The 25,718-nt window shown below is 37.6% G+C and overlaps 1 protein-coding gene across 1 annotated transcript in view; it reads left to right on the forward strand.

Moving 5' to 3' along the window:
• Positions 1–25,718, forward strand: part of MLLT3 (myeloid/lymphoid or mixed-lineage leukemia; translocated to, 3) — a 277,692-nt gene that overhangs the window by 149,629 nt on the left and 102,345 nt on the right. Inside the window, exons 3-4 of the mRNA XM_005879939.2 lie at positions 15,117–15,199; positions 21,436–21,579. Of these exons, the coding sequence (XP_005880001.1) occupies positions 15,117–15,199; positions 21,436–21,579 (227 nt within the window). The remainder of the gene's footprint in view (positions 1–15,116; positions 15,200–21,435; positions 21,580–25,718) is intronic.

Raw genomic sequence — 25,718 nt, forward strand, 5'->3', positions numbered from 1 at the left:
CCTTCCTTCCTTTCTTTCTTTCTTTCTTTCTTTCTTTCTTTCTTTCTTTCTTTCTTTCTTTCTTTCAATTCAGAGCCAAGACCCAAACTTTAAGAGAACATTTATTTATTTATAAAATCACAGAGGTATTTATAGAGGTAAAGATGGGCCCTTGGAACTTGGGAATGAAGAAGCTAATGGTGGTGGGGGGCTAGGGAAAGGAAAAGGCAAACGGAGGGTGGGACATGCTTCCAGGAGAAAAGCACTGGGAACTGGTCTTAAGGACAGAGACTATGTTTGAATATCTCTTAACACCTAACTCTTGGATATTCAAAAATTTTGGCTAAATGGCACCTTCTCTTTGACCCCATTTAGTGGAATATGGATAACTGTTGGCAAAACAGTCAGGTGAGAAGATTAATGTTTGGTAGGAATTTAGCAGTTACAAAATAATTTTCTCATAACCTACCTAATATATTACGTTGGATCTGCACAGTGATGCTTTTAGTTATTTTATGGATAGAAGAATCTGAGGTAGAAAGGAATTATGTAACTTGTCAGAGCTGGGCAGTGAACACAGATTTGCTGGTTCTAAATCTGGCTCTCTGTAAAATTCAATTATTAATGTATTGTGTGTTTTTTTTATATATGTAGGAAAAGGTATATGGTGGAAGGCACACATGGGTGTGAGACCTTTATCTATCTCATTTCTCCTTGACTTTCCAACTATTTTAAATTTCAGAAACCTTACTCTGTTCTTGAATTCATTCAGCGTCACATTATTGTTTTAAGCTTTTTTACTTTTAGTATACAAGTAATAATTTTTGTTTTATAAAATAATGAGAAGATACAAATAAGCAAAAAAGAGAAAGTACTTTTTATTCAAGCATCCAACACAGAGAGCTGGGCATAGAAGCCATTAATAAATATCTATTGATTGAATGCCAGGAATTAGCTCCCTGACCTCTCAGTAAATTGCTTAAGTTGTCATATGCCATCTGTAAAAAGGAGTGGCTGGCAGGGCTACTTAGGCTACTTATTTCCTTATATTATGGATTTATGTGACATCAGCAATCTTTCAGGGACTTGGTGAAAGGTAGTAAATAAATCATACCTATTATCTATAAAGAAGAAATTATTTGAAATTTGCCGTCTTTAAACATTTTACTGCTCTTTGTCATAAAGAGTAAAAAATTATTTATTTGCAAGTATGATATGTGTTTATTTGGGGGTGGGAGTGTATTTGAGAGTAAATGCATTTATTTATAAATAAATAATCATTATAAAATATTAAAAACTTCTTCCTGTGGTATTTCAAGTTCTGTTGTATAGTTTCTACCCACCGTGACCCAAAATTACAGTCAGATGAATTTAGAATTTATCTACCAGCATTTATTCATGAAAATAGAATAACAACTAAAAGGAATTAATAAGTAGAAAAAGCTTATTTGATTTCTTGGTAGTCTACCTGGGTAATTGGTGTGGGCATGTGTGTATTAATTCATGTGCTTTAGTTAGTTCATTAGGTGATATCATTGTCATTGTCCAAAAATGTGACTATTTGGAAGAGAAACTAAATTAGATAGTGGGTTTTCAATATAGGATATGATACCACACGAGGAGAATCTATATATATATAAAGGCCTAAGCAACCAAAGGACCAAACGACAGCCTCCCACAGCCGGCCAACCTCCCGTGGTCCCTCCCCCAGCCGGCTGGGTGGTCAGTGCGCTCCCACAGCCAACTTCCTGTGGCCGACCAACCTCTGGCAGTCCCTCCGCCCCCTGCCCCCTCCGGCTGGCCGGCCCACCTCCCGTGGTTCCTCCTCCCCCACTCCCTGGCTGGCCAACCTCGGCCAACCTCCCGCAGTTCCCTTGCCCGCTTAGGCCTGCCCTGAATGACCTCGGGGTGGGAGACGACCCTGATTGGCTCTGAACGCTGGCCAGGCCGAGGGACCCCACCTGTGCACAAGCTTATCACCGGGTCTCTAGTATTTTTATAAAACACAAATGTACCTCTTGTTCTCCGATAATATTTTTTAAATTCTTACCCAAGGATATATTTAAGAGAGAAAAAGGGAGAAAGAGAGAGAAAAACATTGGTCTGAGAGAGAAACATCAATTGGTTGCCTCTAATATGGGGTGCCCTGACCAGGGATTGAACCCACCACCTGACTGGAAATCAAACCCACAACCTTTTGGTGAATGGGATGATGCTCCAACCAACTGAGCCACCTGGCCAGGGCATTCTATGATAAACTTAAATAAACCAGGCTTTCTCCAGGTGGGATTACTATGCCTCTAAAATATTTACTATCATGATAAACAACTTTTCCTTTTTCCTATTACTTTAGCACTGTTTTGTACTTCTCAAATTTTCTTATAGCTGAGTTTGTATTTCCATTCTGTAGGCGGTATGTGTACATAGAGAGAAATATGTTCATCCATTTAGTTAAATCCCCCATTAGAAGGCTTGGGACTGATGACTGGAAATTCAAGTCAACAGACAAAAAGGTGCTCTGGAAGCATAAATTACTGGTTATTCCTTGCAAGTTTTTTCTTTTTATAGAAATGAATTGGGTTATAGTAGAATTCTGTAAAATATTAACTGAAAGGCTCAGCAAAATTTGTATTTATGTTAATATTTGATATTTAATAAATCTAGGATTCATTTTTAAATATGGTATAAGAATAGGATTTTAATGTGTAATTTTGCATTTAAGGCCCAATAGTTTCATAATAGGAGTGGTTCCCTGTAAACGTTATTTTGAGAATTAACTCACCTTCATTCAATTTATAATTTATCTTTTGGGACTGATTTAGTGAAAGTTACTATGGTCATACTTTAAGAGGAGAAATTTTTCTTCTGATTTACACTGAATGAGCGAGCATTAGCTAGCTCCTCAAGTTAGGGTCTTAATTATTCTTTTGTTTGACCTTTGCCTGTAACATTTGGTTTGAGTTGTGTTCTCTTTGACTTTAAGATTCAGCCACTGGCAGGAGCCTTATTTAATCTTCCTATTGAGCTGTTTCATCTTCTTGAATAGGGCATAAACCTATTCATCAGCCTACCTTTCACACGGGCATGCTATTCTGGAATACTATTAAGATGGAGTGCATTGTGGCAGGGTGCATTCTATTTAAAAAGCAATGTAATATGTTTCAATGTGATTAAGAACAAGAGTGCTACAAGTGCAATGTGTAGTAAAATCATAACACTCAGGGCTTTTTACATAATGTGCTCTACCTAATGTGCAAACAGTTGACTTAATATTTTACATTAGCTTTTAAAAAGCATGGTGTTTCTCATAAGTGCTGGCAGTATGTTCTGATGTTTCATCCCTTAATACTGGAGTTGATACGCTACTATAACTAAATTATATCAAGTTCCTGAGGAATCACATTTCTAGTTTGATTTATACCTATAAAACAGGGTCTTATTCAGTAGATTTAATCTGACTTCATAATCAGAATGAAAATAAAAATCTAATTTATAGGATTCTTTTTGTACAGGGCAGCCTCTATTAATGAACTTTAGTATTCATTTATTTACCGGTCTAATAAAAATGAAATTCTCTAAGAAAAAGCCTTTATCAGGGAACATTTAAAAAATTCAGCTGAGATTCAGAATCTTTGTTTCTGTTTTGCTTTTGTTTGTTTTCTCCCAATTTCCTGATTGTGTGTAGCAGATTTGGTATTTAGCTGATAGATGTTTTATGCCCAAATGAAGATATAAAAAGCAAAATGCATTTGTCTTCAAGTTAGCAGTAGCACATAAGATTCGTCTTTGGAATGACAGAACGTTAGGTTTGAAGCAGCCTCTGAAGCAGAGGCCGGCTCCTCCTATGACAGAGGAGGTCTGGGGTGAGTGGTTGGAGGGACTCGCCGAAGGTCAGATGGTGCTTTTGTGGTAGAAATGGAGCCAGAGACATGTCTCTTGATTCCTGATAATTTTTCAGTTGCTGCACCACAGGACTCAAATTCAGATTACATTTCTATTTTCTACTTGTTTGTTTTATTGCAGCATTTCAGTGTCATTGCTTTGTAATACATAACCTTGGAAGCTTAATTTGCTTCCTGTGCATAATATATGCTAATTTGGGCTTTATGGGTCCGAAGATAGGCTAAGAGTGTGGACCAACTGCTAGTACTGTTAGTGATGGATTGAGGCAAAAGAATTCCTCAAAGTGAAGAATATTTTTTTTTTCATACATCCCTGTCAGGAAGCTATAAGGCCAAGTCCTGTTCAGTAGCTCAGTTAGAGCGTCCTCCTCATATGCCAAGGTTTTGGGTTTGATCCCTGGTCAGGGTACATACAAGAAACAGCAGATGAGTGAATGGATAAATGGAACAACAAATCAGTCTCTCTCTCTCTCTCCCTCTCTCTCTCCCTCTCTCTCCCTCTCCCCCTCTCCCTCTCCCTCTCTCCCTCTCCCTCTCCCTCTCCCTCTCCCTCTCCCTCTCCCGTTCTCTCCCTCTCCCCCCTCTCTCTCTAATTCAATAAATAAATTAAAAAGAAAAAAAATATGTAAGGCCCAAAATAAAATCTAAGAATGTTTAATTGAACTGATTGTAAATATTTGGATTTAAAATGTTCTTTTTAAAAGATATTTGGGAAAGTACAAAGTAAATTCTGTGATGTTTATTTGTATTTGACTACTGTTAGATAACTGGATGATTTCTACTTTCTAGAAAGCTTTTTAAAGCTTTATGGGGATTGTCTCATTTATGCCTTTAGCGTGGATGATCTCTTAAAGCTTCACGGAGCTGTATGCTGTACATAATAGCATTATCTCCATTTTAGAATAAAGAGCAGAGCATATATGCGAGTGTCCAAGGAGGGATCTGAACTGTGCAGGGGATTCTTCTCCAGAGCTCTGGCCACTAGCTCTTCTGCCCCACATCACACAGCTTCCTCTGTCACAAAATGCTGCTTGTTACTAAATTAAAGTTTTCAGCAGTCCCTTGATTTAAATTAGCAAAGCCTGTTACAATCCTTACACTACACTTCAGCAGTATACTGGGGAATCCTCAATGCTTATTGGTTGGGTACAGTATTAATTTGTGGTAACATCTTAACCTTTAACCTCCTTTTTCCTTCTCTTTCTTCATATCCTGTCTCAACATTTCTGCACTTTCCATTCTCCGTGGTTTATTTGGAGCAGCAGTCAATGTGCCCAGGCATTGCTTGGCTACCTTTGTTCTTATTCTCACAAGAGCAATTCTCTATTATTCCCAAATAAGTATAAAACCACTAGTCTTGGCACTTAAATTCTTTACTAATGTCCTATTTTTTATCTCCCTCTGAGAAAATTTGTTTCCTTAGTATCTCATAAAGAAATACCTAATTCAGTTACCCATCAGTGGAATGTTTCTCATATACTCCAGCCTGTACTATAATCTTCTCCTAAGCTCTTTCTGGAATCATTACTCCTCATTACATTTTTTTTTTCTTTCTCCTTTGGGCGACGTCATACCTGCTTTCTTTAAACAGGTTTTGTTCCCTAAGTTCCATTTTGTTAGTTCCCACCTATAATATTGACTATTACAGTTTTTGCATTTGTTCTGATTTTGCTTTCATTTATATTTGTGCTGCTTCCCCCTACGAAGTAATTCCTGGAATTCAGAGTTCCTGAGAAGTACCATGAAATTAGCACTGCATTTGGTAATCAGAAGGTATTTTGTAAAAATTGACCTCTGTCTCTATTTAGCCAGAAGCTGCATGCCAGAGCTGCAAATCTGAGAAATTGATGTAACTCACTTTTACGGGCAGGACAAGGAGGAAACAGATCATTACTATATTTAGCAGGAGCAAGCAAAAAATTATACTCTGTAAAAGCAGATTTACTTTAATGATATAGGTAAAATTTTATAACATCCTTGTGAACAGTGGTTTCAGATTTTATTTGAGTAGTGGCTTACTTTATTTCCCCACATAATTCTAAGGGGCCTTAATCCATTGTTTGGGGGCAAACACCCTATTGCTTTGATAAAAGCAATACAAACTGCCTCCATGGCTAACACACACTGCAGGGGGGTAGGGTTTCCTGAAACCCAGTGTGAAAACCCATGCTTTCGAAGGGTGGGGATACAGGATTTTCTCTGGTTTATTTGAGAAGATTGAGAGATTGTCAGGCTAAACAGGAACCACATTCCTGTATGACTATGTGTAAACAGTTGCCCTCATATTAGTGTCACCCTCATTCTGTCTTCATTTGTAACATCTAATGGAGCTTAAATCAATTAGGAGACTTAGGAGAGCCTATCTCTGTGCCAAGTGCTAAACAGAAAAATAAAGCAGAGTCCAAACGATGCTGAAAAGAAAGCTTGTTCTAATCCTTCCTCTAGAGTTAGAACAGCCTGATTACTTCCCTGGAAGCATTTGTTTTTCCTCCTGAAAATGGAATAAAGCAAAAACTGAGAAAGGAAAAAACGGACCCTTGACTCATTTTGGATCCTTATCTTTTGGTGTTTTCTGTGCAGTTAGGTTGTGGCGATCTCAGGCTGTTGTATCTTTCAAAAAAAAGGGAAATGGGTCTGCTCTTTGATTTATTATATTTGATTATTTTACAACACATCGCCACTTGTATCATCCTAATGCAGTTGATATCTCTCTTGTGTATAAAACCACTTCATTGTCCTCTGCTTAAAGGGCAAGTATTAAAAATGAAATTGTAAGCTATGGAAGAAAGATGGGTGTAACACATTTAAAAGTGGCTCTTATATACTGTGGTCTTATTAAAAGAAAAATTATTTCGGTTAAAAAATAGCCCTTTAATATGAGTATGTGTTTGAGAAAATTGTAGTCTCTGTATTCTAATATTTTGAATGTCATCACTCTTGTTCTCTTCCTTTCTCTACTGAGCCATGTGATTTTTTCCTTGCAGCTCTATTTCCCTCCCCTTGAGCATATAGCTTTGCACTTGTGATCTTTCTTTTTCTCAAATATCACTTAAAGCCACTGATTTTTTTTGTGTGTGGTTGGTGCTTCTTAGTCCAGACTCCTTCTTCTGTGTGTATTGTGTACAGGAGCTCTAAAATTTCAATGGGCATAATTTTTTAAAAAGCATATCATTTAAAATTAGGTTGTACAGCCCGGCTGGCATGGCTCCATGGTTGAGCATTGACCTATGAATCAGGAGATCACGGTTCAATTCCCAGTCAGGGCATATGCCCGGGTTGTGGGTTCGATCCCCAGTGTGGGGCATGCAGGAGGCAGCCAATCAATGATTCTCTCTCATCACTGATGTTTCTCTCTCTCTCCTTCTCCCTTCCTCAATAAAAATATATTCAAGTAAAATTAGGTTGTACAATTCCCAAGAATTCTATCTACTTAAAAAAAAACCTTCATAATGAAGAATTGTAATGAAGATTTTATAAGCAGATGTATTGCTTTCTTGGGAGTTTGTAGCATTGGGGAGAATTTATGATTTGAGAAGTAAGATTGTGAAATCATAATAGCTAAACCTATGTGGGTGTTAAAAGGTGAATTTACGATGGAAGAGAAGTATAAGGAGGAAATGTTCAGGAGGGAGGAAGTGGCATTCACCTCAATTAGAGAGGAAAAACCAGGTAAGGGGCTGAACAGCCCTGGAGGCAAATATAAGGACAGGTTTTCTTTAGGTTGTTCACACATCTTCCTCTGTAAGCAAAATAAATAGTGCTTTTCCCCGGCCTGGCTTTTTCTCTCTCAGATCTCAGCTTAAATGTCACCTCCTCAGACAGGGAACACTAACCTAAAATGAGAAGGAGTTCCCCAGTCTCCTCACGTCAGCCTGCTTTATTGTCATCGGGGCATTTCTTGTTCAATACCGCTTTATTCTCATTGCAGCACTAATTACTCAGTACTTCCTTTCTCAATATTTTCTGCCATGTGTGTTCTCTTTCTTCTCTCCTCCTCCCCTTCCTTTTCTCCCAACAGTGGACATAAGTTTAATAAGCGCAGGTACCAGGTCGGCCGTGTTTATTGCTCTGTCTCTAGTCCCTAGAATAGAATCCGCACTTAGATGACAATATCTCTGGCTGGACTGTCATCTGCTTGAGATCAGGACTCCGTCTTACCTTTGTAGCCCTATGATTATATAGTGCCTGTTGGGGTGAATGAATTAGGCTACTACCTGAGAAAACAACGAATTTATATGAATGAGAAGATAGGTTAATTTTATAAATGAGGATGACATTTCCCTCCTTCTAAATAAAAAGCAGCATGGGCCTTAGTGATAGCTGGGCCAAGTGTAAAACTTGGGGTAAAACTTCGATGCCTGAGGGCTGTCCCAGGGATTGCTTACTTCTCCTAACTCCAGACACCATGAGGTGATTGTTTTAGGAAGTGGGGCTTTTGAATGACTTTTTATATCTGATAAATAATAAAAGCCATAAAGAGGATCTCTTTTTTTTACCCCCCCCCCCATGATCAGCTTTTATTTTTCCTTTTTTAATTTCTTTTTTGAAAATTGAATTTATTGGGGTGACATTGGTCAATAAAATTATAAAGATTTCAGGCGTGCAATTTTATAATACATCATCTGTATATTGTGTTTTGTGTTCGCCACCCCAGGTGAAGTGGTTTTTAGCTGTAGTAGCAGACACCGGCATGAAGATGCTCCTCCCAAACACAAGATCCTTTTCCATGTAGCTAATATTGCTTTTCCAGATGGACTTTCTGAAGTATGGTATTCTAAAAAAATATTTTGCCTAAGGTTTTTTTAAAAAAAGAAATCATGGTCTTCCTTGAGATAGAAATCTCAAGCTTTCTCCATTTGAATTATTCTCAAGAAAAGAACCAAATCTGTCTCTAGATGGAACTTTCTGTGAAAATACAGATTTTTTTTCTTTCCCATAATATTAGCCTGGAAGTATATTTCCAGTAGGCCGATCACTTGAAGAAATGCCATATATTGAGTTACATCGAGGGAATTTAGGGCAAGTTGGTGTCAGTGTTATCAATTTTAGTGAAAGATGTAAGCTTGAGGATTTATATTTAACATTCCTAACAACTCATAATGTTATATAGTTTTGGGCAATTTATGCGTTTTGTTGGCTCATTTGTTATATGTTCCTTGAAGAAATGATTGTGATGATGGTCTTAATTTAATATCTCAGTTATATTCCCTTAAGTTGAAATGTATTGATTTAACCTCAGCTAGATGGGCTTTGCTTAACTCTAATGATGTAACTCCTCAGAAAAGTGAAAATGTTCACATATTTTAAAAGTATGTTCCCATTTTTCCCCTGTGGAGAGAGAGGCTAGGGATATTCTGAGTCTGTTAGTTAAAAATTCCAAGTTACTGACAAATGAAGTCATTTTTATGTGTCATCATTAAGATTTTTTAGAATGACCAATGTGGAATCTTGAGCTCTTATTCCTATTCTAGTTTTCTGTACCATTTCAAAGTCAATAATCCCTCTTTTATATGTGTAATCCATTTTTACCCACCTGGACCCGCTGAGTAGCGGTAATATGAGGGTCTCTATATAAGTATAAAGTTCATCCGTATTACCTGTTTTTTTCTTCTTCATTATTTTCTGTGTCTCTGCTGATACTGACTAATCCATTATGCTGCTTTACTTTCCAATGCCTTCATACTTTTTCCTCGACATCCAGACCTTTGTTCTCAACTTCCAGGCTTCCTCTGTCTCTTCCTTTGAAGCTCATACTAAAGTTATGTTTCATTCAAGTTCATAAATGGGGGCTGGGTTCAGTGGTGAGAAGAGGCTTGAGACACAGCCTCCGCCCTTGGAAAGCACTGACTTAAATTGAGGATGAGCTTAATAGCATATATAAAGGGTAGGACTAAAGTTGGGTTACAGCTGTGAGTATGTGAAACACAGGGTTTATTCTGGTATTATTATTTATTAATTATTGTGCTATTTTCCATACCAACAAGGTAAAAACAATAATAGGACTCAAAAGTTGGCTATTTTCCATGCCAACAAGGTAAAAACAATAATAGGACTCAAAAGTTGCCTGATATTATCTTTAATCCTTTCCAGGGAAATGAGGAAGTGACCCAAAGGGGAAAAAACTTTTTTTTTTTGTTTAGAAACGGGCTAAATAGAAGCAACAATAGAATTTGTGTGTGTGTGTTTGTGTGTGTGTGTGCGCGCGTGCACGAATGCGCGCGCATGTGCATGCTCATAAAAACAAAAACAAACCCAACTGTTGATGATTGTTCTTTTCATGTCACAAGTGTAAGGGCTTGGCCATCCATGTTCAGTGACAAGGCAGTGCTCAGATAGCTGGACACTTGCCCTGGACTTCCAAATGCTCACACGGACCAGTTGGGGGCAGAGACATGGACCATGCAGCACCCTCTTTCACTATTCATGGGGGCTGATGTGGTGGCACTAGAGCAGGAAAGAAGGAGTCCAAAATGCTCAAGCTGGAAGGGACATTTGTCATACGGCAGTGGTAATAACCAGTCTATGTATAAAGAGAGTTTGGTGTTTCCTTCCTGAAGGGTCCTACACAGTAAATAAAGTAAAACCAATAATTATCAATGGGCAACTGGGCCAAGTCCTTAACAAAAGTATTCGGATGGACATAAATCATAGTGTCTAAGCAAACACACTGGAGGGAGGTTCTGGAGAGGAGTCTACCAGCTATTTTCCTAAGGATTAGGAAAAAAACAAACACCTATTGCCTAATGATATTTTTTAAAGCTTAAATGAGGGTCTTATGGGTCTAGAAGAGTTTCATATTTTCCTCTTTTTTATCTAGTGCTAAGAAATGGGATCTCTTTTTTTCTTTATTGAGTAAGGTATTACATATGTGTCCTTAATCCTCCCAATGCCCCCCCTAGTGTCTATGTCCATTGGTTATGCTTATATGCATGCATACAAGTCCTTTAGTTGATCTCTCCCCTTTTCCCCACCCTCCCCTGCCTTCCCTCTGAGGTTTGATGGTCTGATTGATGCTTCTCTGTCTCTGGATCTGTTTTTGTTCATCAGTTTATGTATGTACCACAGTTTTTTAATCCACTCATCTGCTGATGGGCACTTAGGCTGTTTCCAAATCTTAGCTATTGTAAATTGTGCTGCTATGTGGGACCTCTTAATGAATATAAATTCATTTATTTTATATGTGATTATTATATAAGCATACATTTATTTATTCATCTAAGAGACACTTATTTCTCTGTATAAAGCACAGCTCATTTTTGAAACTCTTTTCTCTTAAATGAAGAATATTAAAAATCTCAGGTAGTAAGTAAGGATTTGACTTATTCCAGATTAATTTAATCATGACCCTTCCCCTGTTTTATGTGTTTCAATTTTGTGTACTTTTTCTGCTCCACTTAAAACAATTAAATACATTAATGGTCGATGCACATATTTAGCATCATACTGCATATTATGCATATGGCTCTCAATTATGCCTATTATTTTTGAAAGGCTATTTTAGGGAAAATTACTCATTATGTACAAAAACTTTGGTCTGTTCCTCTCAGGCATGAATTTGGGGTGTTGTGTGTTGTTAGAGCTACATGGTACCTGTGGTTTCTTGGACAGAGAGTTTTGAAAATGTCTCCTAGTTAGAGCCTTGGGGTACATGGGTAGTGATGTGTGAAAGGAGAGGAGAAGAGACATGTTATTTATGGCTATATAATGTCAGTTTCAAAATGACATTGGAGATCTTCTGGCCCAATCTGTTAACTCGGTTTCCTAAAATTTGGTATTATCAGAATTAGAACCAGTTAGCATTGGGTATTCAGCTTTCAAGACAAGACTCATCTGTGGCAATACTTTTTATCGCCTGCACCAGTGTTTTAAAGTTTATGGTGATTGTAGAGAGTTTGCAGAAGAATTTCATGGGCTCATATCAACTCTTGGCAGCTTCCGGCAAGCAACGTATTTAGCCATGGTAAGTTAGTGAAGGGTGGCATGAATCTTGAAAATATTCAATTCATCAAACATTTGTTGAGTACCTGTTACTTGACTCAGTGTTGGCGCCCAGAGTTACAAATATGAAGAATGATGGGGTGGTGGACCTCACGGGGCTCTGCCTAGTGGAGGAATCTTAAAGGTGAATGAATGTTACCCACCATCCTGATAAGGGCAACAAGAGAAGCTTGGAAGAGTTAACCTTTGGGCCGGATTACGACAGGAAGAAGAGTTTTCAGTGATTTCTACTGAATCAGTTTTCACAGTTTAAAGATTGAATGTTAATCTTCCCATCTTATTGTCACCTAAAAAAATTTGATGGCTTTCCAAAGATGAATATCCCCTTCAATAACTTCTGAAACCTGGCCTTTTATTACATAGTTCTTAGGAATTATCTAATTCTTGAATAGCTCAGAGGAAGAATGAGTTGAAGGGTTTTAGATGCTTAGATCTTATAAAGGTAACAGTGTGGTCAGTGACCAAGAAAAGGGATTCTCAATGAGCAATAATCATGTCTCAGATAAACCTAATTATCTATGATACCACCGTTGTGCAAAGGGATTCTTAATGAAGAAGTGTTGTTGAGTGACAGAAGGAGATCCCAAAGGTGGTTCTATTAGTTTCAAAATTATGCTTTATGTCTAATGTACTATCCCTACTGGCTAAAATATTTCTTAGTTTTAACTCCTGTTTCTTTTTAAGAACTGGGTTAGAAACTCATATTAACGATTCTGGTTATAAGATACACGAACAAATAAACAAGCAAACTATTCCCCCTAATTTGACTTTCTTCAGTCAGAACTGTAAGTTTGTTTTTGTATTGCTACTGATTGTCTGGCATGTTTATTGTGTATAAAATATTGTTTGCTCCTAATGAAGAACTCAGACATTGTTCATTGTTATTTATGAAAATATTTCATTTAAAAATAATTGAGGTATGTGTTAGTAAACAGTTTCTTATAATACCAGACTTCTCTGGAATATTAATACATAACATCATTTCCTTTAGAGGGTGGAAAAAATCTAACACTTTCAACTATGAGATATGCTCACTAACAGCTGTTTCCTATATTAGGAGCAATTTGCATGCAGAATAGAGAAAATGAATTATACAAAAGGGTGTATAGAGGAACAGCTATAACTTCTGGCATGTACAGCAACCCGCAGAATAAACTTCCTTCAAACGACATTGGCATGATTAATCCCAACAACCTGGACACTGAAATTGCTGTTCTAAAAAGGGGCTCTGCAGCCCGGAAAGGTTGTGGGTATAATGCTAGCCTTCTAGCTGGGGCGCGGTTGGGGGTGCTCAGTGCATTTAATAGTATTACTCCCACCCTCAATGTTCAGGGTATTTGAATATCCATGACAGGTTGGCAGGTGGTCAGTGGGTGAAGGACCAAGTCACTCTTGTGCTTTTTCATATTTTATTAGAGAAACTTGTAAGGTCAGGTGAGATCCCTCATTCCTGATTAACTTCTGATGTCAGTTTGGAGAATTGGCTCTAAGGTGGACTAAAGGAGACAGCCAAATGGTAAAATCCTATCTTCAGCATACCTCTTTGTAACCACATTTGCCCTTGTGGAATGCCTAACCTGTTTTCATGTAGTACATCATCATGGTCGTCTGTAATAAAAATGCCTCACACTTATGTGGTTTTCTTGCATTTTGAAGGCCGTGCTTAGAGATGCGTAGATGTTGTATTCCCTTTTAAAGTGAAAGGAAATGGAAGTTGTCTGGAGCATTCTTAGTCCAGGGCTGTGGACCCGAGTCTTCTAATCCAAATCCAGGGCTTTCTACTTGCTGCCTCCTTTCTCTTCTTAGCCGAAAAGGTTACATGTTAGATTTTACAGGTTAGATTCCCTGCCTCACTTCAGTCACTACTGAAAACTTTGTGTTCCAGGATCTGTCTGTGCTGTGTCTTTTCCGTACATCATCCTGTTTAATCCCTACACTGTCCAGAAGAGAAACGTGGGGTTCAGAGAATTTGAGTAACTTTGTAGAGCATGGCCTGGCTAGTCCGAGGTGGATCCTGGATGGCCACCCAGGTTTGCCTGAGCCCTTAACACTCTTCATGTTCCTGAGGTAAATATTTCGGTCTCTGAGGAATGAAAGGAAATTACAGATGAAACTCCTGAGTATATCGTAATAAGGAACTCTGTTGGATATCGAACCAGTGGTTCAGATAGTTAATGTTTTGGGAGGGTATAGGGAGAAGAGATGATAGTACTTTGTGGTTTGGAAAGGCCTCGTGAAGAAATTGGAATTTCTTCAAGACCCCAAATGCAGGCTTAACTAGAATGACTCCAGTTGGCTTGCCACTGATTTTGACTTAATGGAAATTTTAGTGGGATGAAATAATATTTAGCTTCTTAGGGTGTCTCTCATTTCCCAAGAGCTTACCTAATAGCCTTCCTTCATAAGAAACACAAAAGCCGTATTGTTTCTCATATATTTGTATGATGTGAATAGATTTTAAGTGTTTGTGTGTATACCAATATTTCAGTAAGCATTCATATTTGGGCGAAGTGAGAAATAGTGACTTAATGGGCACCAACAACATTGGGAGACTGTGGATTTGGGATTTTCGAAGGAAGGAAGGGGTCCTGCCACTTTTAGGCATAGAAATCAGGATATCTCAGAGAAGTGAGGAGTCTAGGGGTGGAGTGATTCACATCAAAGACATAAGCAGTACTTGCGTTAGCACACTTTCACGCTTTGGGCCAGAAGGAGTTTTCCTCAGTTTCCCTAAAGCAGGGCGGGTGATAACAACTAAAATAAAGTCATTAATGATCATGGTTGACTGTGATAATTTACATATTTTCTTTACATGGAAAAATTATTATGGATACTGGAGAAGAAATAAAGGATAGGTCAGAGATGCAGATGGGGCCTGGCAAAGGGCTGTGAAAATTGAGTATGATCTAGATCAGTGATGGCGAACCTGACACGCGTGTCAGAGGTGACACGCGAACTCATTTTTTGGTTGATTTTTCTTTGTTAAATGGCATTTAAATATATAAAATAAATATCAAAAATATAAGTCTTTGTTTTACTATGGTTGCAAATATCAAAAAAATTTCTATATGTGACACGGCACCAGAGTTAAGTTAGGGTTTTTCAAAATGCTGACACGCCGAGCTCAAAAGGTTCGCCATCACTGATCTAGATGGTAGAATGGGTTTTTTTCTTAAAGGAAACTGTCTCTTGGTCTGTTATTCTCATCTCACCTGTTTTCTCTTTTTAATGTTTCAGTGTGCAAAGATCCACCTTACAAGGTAGAAGAATCTGGGTATGCTGGTTTCATTTTGCCAATTGAGGTTTATTTTAAAAACAAGGTATGTAATCCTTACCCATTAATTTTTCACTAGAAGATCCTCCATTAACCAAATGATATTTAAAGTAGTTTTGATTCATAAGCCCTTCTATCTCTAGATAATTTTAAAATAAAGTTAAATTTGTCCTCTAGGAATTTTAGCTATTGTTCCCCTTAATTACAGAGGAAGTAGCTAGAAAAAGATAATTTCAATTGTATGAAGTCAGATTATATGAAATTATTAAATGTTCTTTTTAAGGGAAGAGTGGTTTCTATTGAAAAAGAAGATTAATATGTTTTTCAAATAGAAAAGAGTAATTATGGTTTTTACACCTGTCCTCATTTTCATATTTCTAGAATTTTTAGACTTACAAAGAATAATATGTCATCTTTAGCTGCTATACACACACATGATATGCATATATATACAATTATATCAACTTGAGATATTATGGATTCTGCTGGATTTAAAAGCTTCCAACAGTTAACAAATGTGGCAAAACATACAGACTATAAAATATTGGACAACCTCTGTGGGGATCACTTTTTATATTTATAAAATGGAGATAGAATAAGAGTATCTACCCCAGAATGTGTCTAGATCCTGTAAATACTGTAGGTCCTTTAGATACCGTAAAGCTGAGTGTTTAGAATAATGCTTCAAATATATGTAAGCACTTAGTGAATGCTATGTTATGTTTAAGGACACTGTTCCCTCCATTTATTCCAAAGTAATGGTAGTTTCTAAAACTTGCCCAAAAGTGAGATAATTCATGCCCACATCTACACCCCCTTTTTTTAAAAGGGACTGAGCTAATAGGATGTTAACATGACAGTGCTCCATAAAGTGTGGTCCTTGTACCAGCAACATCAGCATCACCCAAGAAGAACAGGCTAGAAGTGAGATTCTCAGGCCGTATCCCAAATCTCCTGAAGCAGAATTTCTGGACCAGGGCCTAGGAGTCTGCATATCTGCTAAACTTTTGGGTGATTCTCATGCACAGTGAAGTAGGAGAACCACTGAGAAGCTACTCTGTCATGCCCAGTACCTCCCACTGCAACAGTGTCCCACTGGCTTTTTCAATGGGTCGAAGGCCCAGAAAAAAATCTCTTAAATGATTAAGGAATAATTCACTTTTAATTAAGCTATAATAAGACTATTCTGACAAACACGAATGTCTGGATGACGGGATAAATTTTGTTTTTCATATTTTTTGTTTTTTTTTTTTGAACCCATCTCCTCATGTACTACATTCCTGGTACACCACCTCCCTACAGATCTGCTACCCATACCCCCATTTATTGTTGATTTGTTTGTTTTATAATTTATATTTTGGGAGCATGTTTGACAGTTACCTATTTCTGTGTAGTTAAATATTTGAATGCTTGCTTTGTCCTTGGCAGTCTCTGAGCCATTTACATATATTGCATCATTTAGTAGGTTTACAAGAACTACTGAGACATAAGTAATATTCCTAGTTTTAAGGAAAGGAAATTGAGTCATTGAAATATTGCACGGCTTGGATATTTATCATTTTATTCATCCTTAGAATTTACTCAACAAATACATATATTCAGCAATGTTTGTGGTAGCATTGTTTATAATAGTAAAAAAATAGGAATGATCTGCAGGTGAGTATATCATTACAAAGAAATACAACGCAGATATTTTAAAATACTGACTTGAAAAGGCATATTGCTAAGTGAATTAAAGACAAGTCACAGAAAAATATTAAAGTATGATATATTATGTGCCTGCTAATCTCTATCTACATTGACATACTAGTAAATTTTATCTATGGAGAAGCTATATGAAATAGTTAAGAATGATTAAATGAAGTCAAGGGAATGAAACTTCTAAAGAGAATTACTGGGTCAGGGTATCATATGCATGTAGTATGTTGATTGATATTGCCCAAATGTCTTTCCAAAAGGCTTTATACTCCAAATTATAAGGCTGGAAAAAGCCCCCCCTCCCCCTTTAAAAGAAACTCTAAGGTTGTATGGACTGTTTTGCAATTTAGAGAAAAACAGATAAATGAACAATGATCATAATTCAATGTGACAATTACATTAATAAAGCAATGCTATAAGAGCAATGTCTTATTTGGAGAGTTAGGAAGACTTTTCAGAGGATTCCATGCTTTAGCTGCATCTTGAATAATGAGTTTGCATTAGGTGGGCAAGGGAGGGAGGTCTCCTGGGAGGGAAGGCATTTTAGGCTTGGGGAACACTATATGTGAAAGGCTGAGTGAATGAGGTGATGCACATTAATGGGGAACTGCAAAGTTACAGCAGGATAGGGTGTAGTGAGAGAACAAAGGAAACAAATGCAGGGAAGGTATTAAATGACTATGGTGGTTATTCTAAGGAAGTGGCATTTTATCCTGTAGAAAATGATACTTCATTAAAGGCTTTTATATCAATGAAAAGATGTAATCTAACTTTTGTATTAGAAAGACCACTCTCTTGTCACTGGGGGAGGTAGAATAGGTTAAGTTCAAAAACAGGGAAGTGATGAGGTGAGGAATGGTGAAGGTCTAAACTAAGGCACTGGTTATGGTAACCGGAGTAAAGGGGATAGATCTGAGAGTTCCTGAGAAGGAATACTAAACAGAAGTTGGAGAGAATTTGACTGTGATAAGTGAGCGAGAAGGAAGAATAGGGTAGGGGATGATTTTTTGTGTATTTTAACATTGAGGATTCTTGTTGGCCTAGGAATAGAGTATAGGAGAAAGGGTAGATGAATACAGCTTCAGTTTAAGAGAATGCATGGATTTGATGTTGCTGCGGGTCAACAACCTAGCAGAGATGTGAGTAGACTGTGGAACACCTGCATGTGGCCAAGTAAGGGCTGGACTAGGGATACAGATGGGTGTGGGGTCACAGTCATGTTGGTGGGACCGACTCCCTGTGAATGGGTGTCATCTCCTTGGGGAACTTTGCCAAAAGTTAAAGGCGATGTGTGGGTCAATGAAGAAAGAAGGGAAATGCAAGGAAGGCTGAGAAGGAATGATACCTAGTGTGAGCTCATAGTCAGGAAAGAATGGCATCCCGATGAAAGAGGCGAGCAGGTTTCATGCAGATTGATAGGAGAAGTGAAGTGGTAGTGAGCAAATGAGTGGAGACTATGATTTGGGGAAGTTTGGGTGAGGAGGTGGAAACATTGAATTTGTGGCTACATCCTGACAGTTTCAAGTGCTCAGACTTTTGAGTCAAAAGAACTGGGTTCGAATCACTTTGTCTCATCACGTGTTAGTAATATAACAAACTCTGGTAAAGAGAAACATTGCTTTGTTTGACTATGTAACATTTTAATGTATGAAAAAACCACCAACACCTGATACATTGCTGGTGAGATTTTAAAAAGGTTGCAGCCATTCTAGAAAACAGTAAGGCAGTTCCTGGAGATGTTAAACATAGAGTTACCAAGTAATAGAGTGACCCAGAAATTTCACTTCTGGATGTATACTCAAAAGAAATGAAAACACAGGTTCACATAAAGACTTGCACACAAATGCTCATTATGGCATTTTTCATAGCAGTCAAAAAGTGGAAACAGCCCACATGTCTATCCACCAATAAGTGGATAAAAAAAAGCTGGTGTAGATCAGATCCTGATCAGATCCTAACCAGAACTTGGCTGGAGATCCTGACCAGAACTTTGGCTGGAGATCCTGGCTAGAGGTCCTGACTAGGCTGCTGATCAACTGAAGGCTGTCTCCGTGTCATTCTTTCTTCGCCGACTCCGTCCACACCTTTGGGGACCCCTGGACCCGCTGGGATCGGACGCCAGCAGGGTACAATGGTCCCCTCCTTATCCATGGGGGATACATTCCAAGACCCCATGATTGCCTGAAACTATCAATAGTACCAAATCCTATATATATAATGTTTTTTTTCCTATACACACATACTTTCAATTAAAGCATTTTATGGCTTCTCAAAAAAAAAAAAAAAAAAAAAAGCTGGTGTACCATTCAACTGAATATTATTTAGCCATAAAAAGAGCTAAGTACATGTTACACATTACAACATAGATGAACTCTGAAAACATCATGCTAACTGCAAGAAACCAGTCACAAAAATTATATATTGTGTGTATATTTTATGTATGTTCATGTATTTATATGAAATGTCCAAAATAGACAACTCCATAAAAACGGAAGTAGATTAGTGGTACCTGGGGGAATGGGAAATGACTACTAATGTGTTTTAAGTGTATTTCTGGAGTGAGGAAAATGTTCTGAAATTAGATGGTGGTGATAGTTTCATAACTCTATCTATATACTAAACCCCACTAAATTGTACACTTTAGAAGGGTGTATTTTATGGTTTGTGAATTATTCTCAATAAAGCTATTATTAAAAAACAGTTGCTATAAAAAAACAGAAAAGGTAAAGCTGATGGCAAACAAAAAAAATTGTAACATTTCATGGGATGGTTAATATCTGTAATGCACAGGGATTTTTATGTAAGTAATATAACAAATTCTAAGTGCTTTAATTTCTTAATCTTTAAAACAACTCACCACTGGTCCACATGAAATAAATGTTAAAGTTTATATTAGTTACTGTTATTATTATCCGCAGTCTTTATTTCCCCATGGATGCTAAAGGATCAGTGTGTAGAGAGGTTTAAATGTTTAGCCAACTAAAGTAATGGCTCAAGAGTAGAACTTCAGTATCATGAAATTCTCATTATTGTGTTCCCTTGGACATGATGCTATTTTGTTCTTCTAGTTCAGGAAAATGGACCCAAGACCCAGATTATGAAAGCCCTTATATGACATTCATGTGAGGTTAAATTTTTGTCCTAGTGGCAATTGGAAGCTGTTGAAATTTTAATCAAGTAGTACAAATGGATAAGTTTTTGTTTAATATGTAGGGTGTGGCAAAAAGTAGGTTTATAGTTGACCATAGAAATTTATGAACATCTTTTAAACCTACTTTAGCCCCACCCTGTCGATAATTTTGAGGCCTGAATGAATGAGAAATTGAAAACAATCCTAAAGCACGACGACCTACTAGAGAAAGGAGTTTGTAGTAGTTAGGCCAGTGAGTACTAGAGGTTGACAGTGTCAACTGATGGTCACTGGCACCAATTCAATACCAACAGGAATTCCAGTTTGTGGTGTAGTGAAGAAGGAAACTGTATTCAGTGCAAAACAGCTCGATAGTGATACAGCACAGCTGGGAAAACAGCATGACTGTGAGGCAGCCCTGGGGGTCCAGAACCATCTCCCCCTGGACAGCTATACTCCGCTCCCTGCCGGTCTGCTTTGCACTGCTCTGGCCTGCTCCTTTCTGTAGCAGTCTGCTCTGGCCTGTGCTGGTCTGCTCCACGTTGCTCCCATGAGACATCTTCGGTGTTTAGCTCATCCAGGGAAACACAGGCTTCAATCTTTGGTGGAAAGGGAAGGTACACTCCCATGGTCATAGGGACCTGGCTTATATAGACAGAAGTCCCGGTTCCTGGTCCCTGATTGATCTGTCTTCATGCAAATGAGGACCCCCGAGTCCTTGCAGTTCAATTGACCCAAAAGGCACTTTCCTGATGGGTCAGAATAGAGCTGCTCTGATTGGTCGGGGAAAATGTTGATGGGGCTATAGCTGTGCCACTTCAAAAGGATGGGGAAAGCCTCAGTCCTATTGGTTGAAATAGGATTCCAGGCACTCCTTTATAAGGGCTGGCTCAGATGGCAGAAACACAGTGCAGGCAGGCAGTTCAGTGCAGGCTTCTTCTTGAAGTGCAGTTGTGTGAGAGGCCCCTGTGTAGAAATGGCTACTAGGTTGTTTTTTAAAATTTGAGCCCAGTTAGCCATCCAGAGCCCTTCTTAGTAAGTATCTTCTTTCTCAGGGTCCACACGGTATAGTTTAGAGGGCTATTCAAGAAATGTTTGGGAGAGACAATGGTGGGGGTGATGGTGGGAGTGGGAAGGTAGAGTGGGGATGGGAAGGAGTGGCTTCAGGGGTATCTTAGTTTTTCTAGGCTGTGTTGGTGGTGTCATCCCACTTGAAAGCTTATAGGAAAGATGATGAGTTTATTCTTTTTGGTTTTCCCCTAACATAAGAAACTAATTTATTTGATATTTCTCTTTGGCTTTGTTGATAATTTCATGGTAATTTTTCCTCCCGTATTTCTTTGACATTATAGCTGTTAGACATCTTTTCTGTTTCTTACGAGGAGTTAATCTTTGCTTTCTAAATTTCTATTTATGTCTAACTCTTTTCTTTCTTAATTTTTTTCAACCTCTAGGAAGAACCTAAGAAAGTCCGATTTGATTATGACCTGTTCCTGCATCTTGAAGGCCATCCACCAGTGAATCACCTCCGCTGTGAAAAGCTAACTTTCAACAACCCCACAGAAGACTTTAGAAGAAAGTTGCTGAAGGCAGGAGGGGTGAGTGGCATTGTCTTGTGAAAAGCTTTACAATAAAAAACTAGTTGCTAGTGTGTTAAGAAGTATAATCATGTTTTGAGAGAGGTAAAAGAGATGAAGTGACATATGGCTTAGCTGTAGACTCATGGTTTGAGATAAAAAGGTAAACAAACAATAACATTTTAAGTAGGTATGAATATGAATTTGCATTGTTGATTAGAATAGCCTTATAGTCTGTGCAATTCAAATGTATTGAAACAAAAAGTCGAAACCAATAAACTATCCTCAATTAAGAAAAGAACAGTATCTGAATTTTGTTATATTACTTTATAGAAACTTTTGGGTAAAGTTGAAATTCACATTAAAAATTATATACTAGTAAAAAGGAGTTATTGTCCAAAAATTCATGATCAAAATTAATAAAAAAGGTATACTCATTTATATTACATGTTTGGCTTATTTAAATACACATTATTATTTGCTTGAATTATATATACATAAAAGATGGATTTTCCTTTTACAGATAATAGTAACAAAAGTGTGGTAAATTTTTGTCCATGTGATTTGTCTAGGACAAGAAAAAAATTTTAAGTGACTTCTTACAAATATAAACATTATGACATATTTGCTTGCGGGTAAGTCAGCAGACAGACAAACACTATTGACTGGTCAAAATCTACTTTACAAGGGGTACCATTGGGGTCACCAGCCTCTAGTTCAGATGAACTTCCTGTGTCATCTTATGTTGGCAGTTCAGATCCCATAAAATGTTGAAATGTGTTCTTTACTCTAGGACTGCGGTTCTCAACTGGGGGTCGAACAACCCTTTCACAGGGGTCGCCTAAGACCATTGGAAAACACATATATAATTACATATTGTTTTTGTGGTTAATCACTATGCTTTAATTATGTTCAATTTGTAACAATGAAATTGGGGGTCACCACAACATGAGAAACAGTATTAAAGGGCCACTTTGTTTTTCCGGAAGGTTTTTGATAGTTTTGCACTATGAAATTACCGTTGTATGTGAACATGTGTAGACCATAACTCCTCGAGATGCCTCATTTCACTGGTATCATCTACCTGAGGGCTTTGTGGGAAAGAGTTGGGTTTTATATAACACAGAAGTTCCTCCCCTTTTTGAGGTATGGACAACCACTTCGAGAGCTTCAGGCAAGCCGTAGACCCTCTCTTAAGAAAATCACCCATCATTATAGTTGTGTGAACATTTTGGATTATCTGGAATCCCTGACATCCATTTTTTGGAGTTCTGTTTTGCCAAACTCCTATACTTTCACTTGAACTACTAATAAGCATTTAAGGCATTGCAAGTACTTTTACCAAAATTCAGTCAGCACTGTACTATGTCAGTAGCTTTGGAAATGAATCACCACTTACAGTATTTTATGTGGAAATGTAGCTCCATGAAGAAATGGCCTTTGGTAATACAATTCATTTAATTTTAATTTCTTAAAATTAAATTTATTGGGGTGACATTGGTTAATAAGATTGTATAGGTTTGTAGTGTGTAATTCTACGATATATCATCTGTATATTGCATTGTGTACCCACCCCCCAAAGTCATATCTTCTTCCGTCACTATATATTTTGACCCCTCATGTACATGCCCAGTCTCATCTGATCTCAGAAGCTAAGCAAGGTTGGCCCTAGTTATTACTTGGATAGGGGATAACTCATTTTAAAGTTAAGGACTTACATATATTTATTAATGAAATGGTGCCCTTTTTTAAATAAAAAAATCAACTCTATTATATATTCTTTTTATAGTTACCAAGAGCACAGTGTTGATGCCATTTATCTATGTCTATGCCCTTAAAAATGAACTGGTTCATTTTATTTTTTTAAAATATATTTTTATTGATTTCAGAGAGGAAGGGAGAGGGAGAGAGATAGAAACATCAATGATGAGAGAGTATCACCGATAGGCTGCCACCTGCACGCCCCCCACTGGGGATCGAGCCCACAACCCGAGCATGTGCCCTTGACTGGAATCGAACCCGGGACCCTCCAGTCCCCAGTCCAATGCTCTACCCACTGAACCAAACCAGCCAGGGCATGAACTGGTTCATTTTAAATCCTAGTTCTCATTTTTCTTTTTATGAGGGTGGCATTTTATGCTTCTGATTATTCCTCTTGGGTATGCCGTTAGGTAGGTAATTGGAGCATGTGAATTATGGAGCTTGAGTACATCAGGCTTCTGATAAGGGTCGGAGGAAAAAGTAAATATGACACAAGAACTTTTTAAAACAACCACTTAGTCCCAGAGTACTCAAGGGTTGCTTGTGAGCTGGAGGAGAGGTTACAGGTCATTGATAATGCAGCGGAGTGTAGCACTGCCTCCTGATAAGGTCTCTAGCAGATTTCTGTCTTTTACTCTACTCAGCCTTTATCTCAGAATTATCTTCCTTGGCTTCCAACTTTCCTTCTTTGTGTTTCTTTAAGTGCTGTTTGAAGCCTGCAGAGTTTTTTCCCATTAGACTTAGATTATGTCTTGACAACTATAACATAATAAGCGGAAATGTGAAATATTCAAGCACACCAGTTATTTGACAAATTCTTTAAGGGACTGATTCCAGTGAATTTTATGGTAAAATTAACATTTAAAAATTCATTTGAAATGAAAGTAATTCCATAGATTCTTTTTATTTTATTTAGTCTTTTAGGGAAATGTGAGACAAACATTTTTTGTCTTACCTAGATTTTTGGCTAACTTGTATTACTTTTATTGGATATTTAAATAGTTATCATTGTCTTAGTATTCATAAAGCCTATAATTGTGTCACTGAACCATTTTGATTATATTAGAAATATTTTTCAGATTTATTAAGGTACTAGAGGCCCGATACATGGAATTCATGCAAGAGTAGGCCCTCGCAGCCCCAGCTGCCTCATGGCCTCACGGCCCCACGGCCCCACCCCCCACCCACTGATTGTTCTGGAAGGTCATTCGCTGTCTGGTCTAATTAGCATATTAGCTCTTTATTATATAGGATAATTGATGTATAACATTGTGTAAGTTTAAGGTATACAGTGTGTTGATTTGATACATTTATATATTACAAAATAATTGCCACCGTAGCATTAGCTAACACCTCCATCATGTCACATAATTTCTATTTCTTTTTTTGTGGTGAGAATATTTAAGATATACTCTCTTAGTAAAGTTCAAGTATGTAATTCAGTAGTATAAATTATAATCTCCATGCAGTACATTAGATTCCCAGAACTTAATCATCTAAAACTGAACTCCCCCTCCCCTTTTCCTCTATCCCCTGGTTCTAGTCTCTGTTTCTATGAGTTCAGCTTTTTTTAAAAAAATTCCAAATATAAATGATATCTATGTTGTCCCAGATAGCTGGATGTCCTTTTTCTCATGGCTGAATAATATTTAATTATTTGCATTGACTCACCACCCTCCCACACACATCTTTATCTATTCATCTGTTGATGGACATTTAGGTTATTTCCACATCTTGGGTAAACAATACTGCAATGAACACAAGAGGCACATATTTCTTTGATGTCCTGCTTTTATTTCCTTTGGATATATACCCAGAAGTGGTATTGCTGGGTCATATTGTAGCTCTATTTTAATTTTTTGAGGAAAGCTGTTTTCCATAGTGTCTGCACCAATATGCAACCCCACCGACAACATCCAAGGGTTCCCTTTTCTCCACATTCTCAGGACCCTTACTATCTTTTTGATAATAGCCATTCTAACAGGTGTGAGGTGATATTTTATTGTGGTTTTGATTTGCCTTTCTCTGATAATTAGTAATGTTGCTCTACCTGTAGGCCATCTATATGTCTTCTTTCAAAAAATGTCTATTCAGTTCCTCTGTCCATTTTAAAATCAGATTGGGTTGTGGGCTTTTTTGCTCTTGAGTTACATGAATTCTTTATATATTTTGGATATTAATCTCTGATCAGATATTTGACTTGCAAATATTTTCTCTCATTTCATAGTTTGCCTTTCCATTTTGTTGGTGATTTCCTTTGCTGTACAGAAGCTTTTTAGTTTGATGGAGTTCTACTTGTTTATTTTTGCTTTTTCTGCCTTTGATTTTGGTATCTATCAGAAATCTTGCTTCATGGCAATGTCTCTTCAGATAAGCCTTTTTTCCCCACTGGGTTTTGG

The sequence above is a fragment of the Myotis brandtii genome, unplaced genomic scaffold (genome assembly GCF_000412655.1).
Source record: "Myotis brandtii unplaced genomic scaffold, ASM41265v1 scaffold618, whole genome shotgun sequence".
NCBI lineage: Eukaryota > Metazoa > Chordata > Mammalia > Chiroptera > Vespertilionidae > Myotis > Myotis brandtii.